General features: G+C 38.4%; 1 protein-coding gene across 1 annotated transcript; it reads right to left on the reverse strand.

Annotated features, from left to right (window-relative positions):
- Positions 1–271: 271 nt before the first annotated feature.
- Positions 272–5,314, reverse strand: LOC104944461 (interferon-induced very large GTPase 1-like). Its single transcript, XM_010769995.1, is given in 3 exon segments — positions 272–4,243; positions 4,245–5,034; positions 5,037–5,314. Coding segments are annotated over 3 exon segments (3,585 nt in total). The 5' UTR covers positions 5,311–5,314; the 3' UTR covers positions 272–1,722.
- Between the last annotated feature and the right edge of the window lie 6 nt (positions 5,315–5,320).

The following is a 5,320-nucleotide window of genomic DNA, read 5'->3' on the forward strand; positions in this document are numbered from 1 at the left end:
TATACTACGTAAGTAACGTACTACGACACACACACACACACACACACACACACACACACACACACACACACACACACACACACACACACACACACACACACACACACACACACACACACACACACACACACACACACACACACATAGTAAAACTATATAAATAAATGAGGTGATGATATTTCTGTTTACTTTAGAAGTTGTTATACACTGTATGCTGTGATTCTGATCAGGGAAACATTAAAGACATTCATAGCCAGTCTCAGATTTGGTCTCTTTATTGAAATAGTTTCAAGTCATGTTTACTTGTTGACAATAGCACTTTTATATTAATAATCTTTTAAGTGATTAATAAATGTAAATATGTGATATCAGGTAGTTGAAATAAAAGTCGTTACAGATTTGTAGCAAAGAAAGTTACATATCATACTCGATTAGGTAAGAAAAACTACCTGAAGGATAAATTACACGTTGACATTTAGACTGAAATATCTTTAAAACATTAAAAATGAAAAACAAAATAATGACACAATCCAATAGATGTAACGTTCTGGAAAGCAATCACATATCATCCTTAACTTGATTCAAACGTTTTGTATCATGTTGACATGCTGAATATGAACAAAATGACATTCTAACTGATTTAAACAAAAAAATGTGGCATTTGATGCCGCCCAAAATGAAAACTAACATAACACATTTTGAATAAATAGTATATAACATGAACATTCAAATGTAAATATTTTTGAACTAAATTCTTAATTGGAACAAAAACAAAGAATTCAGGTTTTTGGTAAGAAGATCACATTTAGCACTCAAAAAGGTAAGAAAAGAAATGCATGTGTAATCTACATGTTGACATTTAGATTGAAGGATATTTTAAAACATTGAATTTGTAAATATTTTTAACTGATGTTTTTATGTATTTACAGAAACAAAATAGGAATATAATCTAACTCTCTGGGAAACGGTCACATATCAAACTGAACTTGATTACAACAGACTTTCTGTCATGTTTACATGTTGACTGTACCACCACTAAAACACAATGATTCATTCACTGATTTAAACATCTAGATTTGTGGCTTTTGATTCAGCTCAGAAATGAATAGACAAACATTATAAACGTGTCAATAAAAACGTAAATAATAAGAAGCAGATACTTATTTGAAATAATGTGAAAAAATGAAGACATTTTCTATTCTTCCTGCTGACATGAAGTCTGAATTATATTTTAAACATTGAAATGGAAAATCTTTTTTTTACAAAACCACAGAAAAATATAAAAGCTAACATGTTTGCATCAGATTTTTATCAAAGATATAAAAACTGTCAATCAAATCAAATGTTATTAATTGACACTATAATAACATTTATCCGTACCAAAAAAGGATTCAAATTCTGATTTAATCAAACTGAAACATTGAGTATGCTTCCAACATCTGCATAGACTAAACATTTAGAATGTCCTCATCAACATTAAACAAAGAAAACATTTTTTTGTTGATTAAACATGATTAATGTTATCTCAGGTGAGTACTAATTGCAGTAACTTTCTTATGTTCTTTGTAGTAAGCTGTGGTACAATAAATCATATAAACAGTACGTTACTTTGTGTGCTTCTCTTCCATATCATATAAAACAAGTGAAATCTAAATATCCATGAGAGGATGATGACTGTAATGAGGAGGACTACACCTCTGTGAGCACAAAGCTTGTAGTTTCTCATTTGATATGAAATGACTCTTTGAGGCTTGCCTCTGCTTGCTCAGGTGTGATTTCTTTCCATGTTGCAGGAATATCAGCAGGCTTTGCATCAAATGCTTCAGCCAGCTGTTTGTTGTACTTAACCAGTACATATTTCCAGTAGTTTGATGCCTGGAGGCTTGCATCTGGTGTGATTTTCCAGCCCGGATAAATCTCTTTGTAACGCTTGTAAGGGTGAAATACCCAGTTTGTAGCCATACCCCGAAATGAATCTTCAGTGATAACAGAGGATGAGCATATATCAGTGACAAGTTTGCCTGAGGTCAAACACCTGACCAGACCCAGAGCCTGTGGACGATGTAGTGAAGCGAAGTGCTCAGTGTGGGCTGTTCCTCCTGCCTCACAGGGCGCCTTGCAGAACGGACACTGTTGACCACATCCGATCAGTTTGTTGAAAAGCTCGTTCTGAGGATTCACATGAAGGTTCAGTAGTTTAACTAGGAGATCTGTTCTTTTAAACTTCTCTCTAAGAGCGTGTGCCATGTCTTTGACAGACTTAAAGAGCCAGTGAGCAAACTGTTCCTGGTCTGCATTGTTCAGGATCATGAATGCACCAAGAGCACCCTGGGAAATGACCAGTTTGTCACCAAGCTCCTGACAGACAACTTCAACAAATGACTTTACGTTGCCACTCTTTTCTTTTTTAGCTTTCTGGATGGCATTATGTATGCTGTTGATACATGACTGGAGATGTTTTTCCTCAAACATCGTAGACCCATTTGAGAAGCGTTCCACTATTTTGTTGAGTATCCATTTCTTTACACAAATCTCATATGAGCAGATAAAGCTCTGGTACTTTTTAAAGTTATCCTTTGAGTTCATATCCAGTAAGACTGAATACTGGAAGGACATTCTTGTGCTGAACTGCTCACTTGTAAGCATTTCACCAATGATATCAGGACCCAGGGAGCGGTTTATGAATTCTTCGACTGCAGGCTTCAAGCAGCTGTGTGTGAATTCTTCTGCCTTCTTCTGGCACTGGTCTACATTATGGAACACGTCTTTAAAATCAGCAAGAAACTTTTCTTTGTTTTTGTTCAGACATCTGTAGGGATCATTCTCATGGATGAAATCTTTGTGCATTTTCTGAAACCTTCTGGCTGCATTTGCACAGATGTGCTGTTTCAGAGAGACTTCAAAAGTGATGTCTGATTCCTGATTGTTTTGCAGCCTCTCATCAATCATGTTTAAAATCTCTGCGATGTAGGTATCATGGTAATTACTTTTTCTTTGCATTGTATCAGTCACAAACTGAGAGCAAATTGTTATGATGCTGTCAGCCATTTGTTGAACAGCCTGTGTGTGACTTGAAATGTTTAAAAAAAGTTGTACTGCCTCTTTACATTTTTTGATGAATCCTTCAGCTTTATATTTAAAAGGATCCTGTCCACACTCTTCCAGGATTTTTCGATTTATCAAATCACTTGCGTGACTTCCCTTGGTTGATAGATTTGTTCTCAGGTGGTGAGACACACTGGTGAAAATGTCCTCTACCTTCATTTTTGAAAAGGATAGTTCCTTCACTGTTTTAGTCCACATCTTGTCAAATTCTTCATCCAGCTCTTCCTCTGACATCTTGACTTTTTTCTTCCAACATTCTTCAATCAAAGCACATACTCTGTTCTCCAACTTCTTTGTGTGGTTCTCCTTGATTCTATCCATTTCTGTCATCCCCTGTCTGACGTCGGCTGCTGCTGTGAGCTGATTAAACACAGACCTTTCCATTTCTCCTCGAAGGCTCTTTGCGCTGTTTGCAAAATCCTGTCTGTATCCTTCAACAAGATAGACATGACCCTCTGTTTTCTTGAAATACTGTTCCAGATTTCCAAGAAGCTTTGTCTCCCATTTAGACAGCTCTGTCAAAGCTTCGTTTTTCAATAGCATGAGAAGTTCTCTCATGTCAGATATGTTGGATTTATCAGCAGCTGTACCGAAGTTGGAGATTCTTGTTTCAGCTTGTGTAACCCATGTGTACATTTCTTTTTTGAATTCCCATTCCCATTTGTTGAATTCTTTGCACAGCCTCATGTATGCATCAGCCACGAGACTGTTTCTGAAGCTGAAGATGAAGTTTTCGTGTTTTACTGCAGTCCACAGGCTCTTCATCCACTCTGTAAACTCCAAGATATTATTAGCTGACGATCCACAACTTCCCAAAATGGTGATTATGTTCTTCTTGAGCTCATAAACAGCCTCGCTGTAGCCTGCATTGACTGGTGCCATTGGTGGGTTTCCATTCCAGAGTCCAGGAATGTACCAGTTTCCAGTGTCTGGACTGTACTCCATCACGTCAGTGAAGCTCATGTTCTCTTCTTTCTTTTCCATTTTGGCTGCTGCCTGGGTCATCTCGTTTAACTGTTCCAGGAGCAGTTTCCTGTCTCGCAGGTTCTTGTCATGGGCTGAAACATCGGACACATTCTGGTGAACAAACTGACATTTGGGCTTCTTTTTTCCCACCTCTGTCATCCTGAGGAACGTTCTTTAGGATGTCCTTCATTTCTGCTGAATTCTCCATTGCAATATTGATGATGGTGATATCACTCAGCCCCACAACAAGTGTTGCAAGCTCATTGTCGTGCTCATAGCTATTGTCCAGTTGTGCGAGCTCTGGTGACTTTAAGCCCTCAGTGTCAATGATCACCATGAAGTCACAGTTGAGGTCTTTTCTGACATTTTCATTGATTTTAATCAGCAACATAAAGGCACCTCGAGTGCATCGACCGCTGCTGACTGCAAACTGCACTCCAAACATGGTGTTGAGGAGAGTGGACTTTCCTGTGCTCTGAACTCCAAGAACTGTGACTACCAGGATCTTGTTCTTAGGAGACACCAAGTCATTGAGCTGAGAGAGAACGTCAGTCACCCATCTGAGAGGTATGTTGGATGCTTCTCCATCTACAAGCTCAAGTGGAAATCCAGCAAGCATTAATTCTGCACATAGCTTGGGGAGATGCTGTAGTTGTTGACGTGCTGGGTCTGTTTCAGGAAGGTAAAGGGAAGCTTCATATATCTGCCCCATCTCACAGAAGAAGTGTTCAGTCCCTAAAGAGCTGTTGGAAAGTTGTTGTTCAATTTTCTTTATCTCTTTGTTGTCAGAGTTTTTGCATTTTTCTTTGTACTGCTCCCCGAGGTCAAAGAGTTTTTCTCGAGACACGTTATCGAGGTTCATTCGCAACCATTTCAGGAAATAGCACCTCTCTATCCCTGGGCTTGAAATTGCCTTAATGAAACATGTCATTGCCTTTGACATGTCATGAGAGTTCTGTTTTTCCTAAGTTGTTTTTTCTGTTGCTGAAGATCACTTTTGTACTTTTCTATATTTTTAGACCCAACTTTCCGAAGCCGGAATTCTTCTTTCTCCAAGCGAGTAAGGTCCTTCCATATTTGGCCTTGCAAGGGAAGCTGAACTTCTTTGTATTTAAGAATGTCTTGAATTTCTGCAGTGATAGCATCTGCGTTCTTCTTGCCGTTCTGGCACTCTGGAGAGTCTTCATCCACCCCGATTCCCAGTTCATGGGCAATGTCAGCCATCTTCTCTATTCCCATCTTCATCTTT

This window comes from Notothenia coriiceps, unplaced genomic scaffold (genome assembly GCF_000735185.1).
Source record: "Notothenia coriiceps isolate Sejong01 unplaced genomic scaffold, NC01 NC01_scaffold00008126, whole genome shotgun sequence".
NCBI classification, from domain to species: Eukaryota; Metazoa; Chordata; class Actinopteri; order Perciformes; family Nototheniidae; genus Notothenia; species Notothenia coriiceps.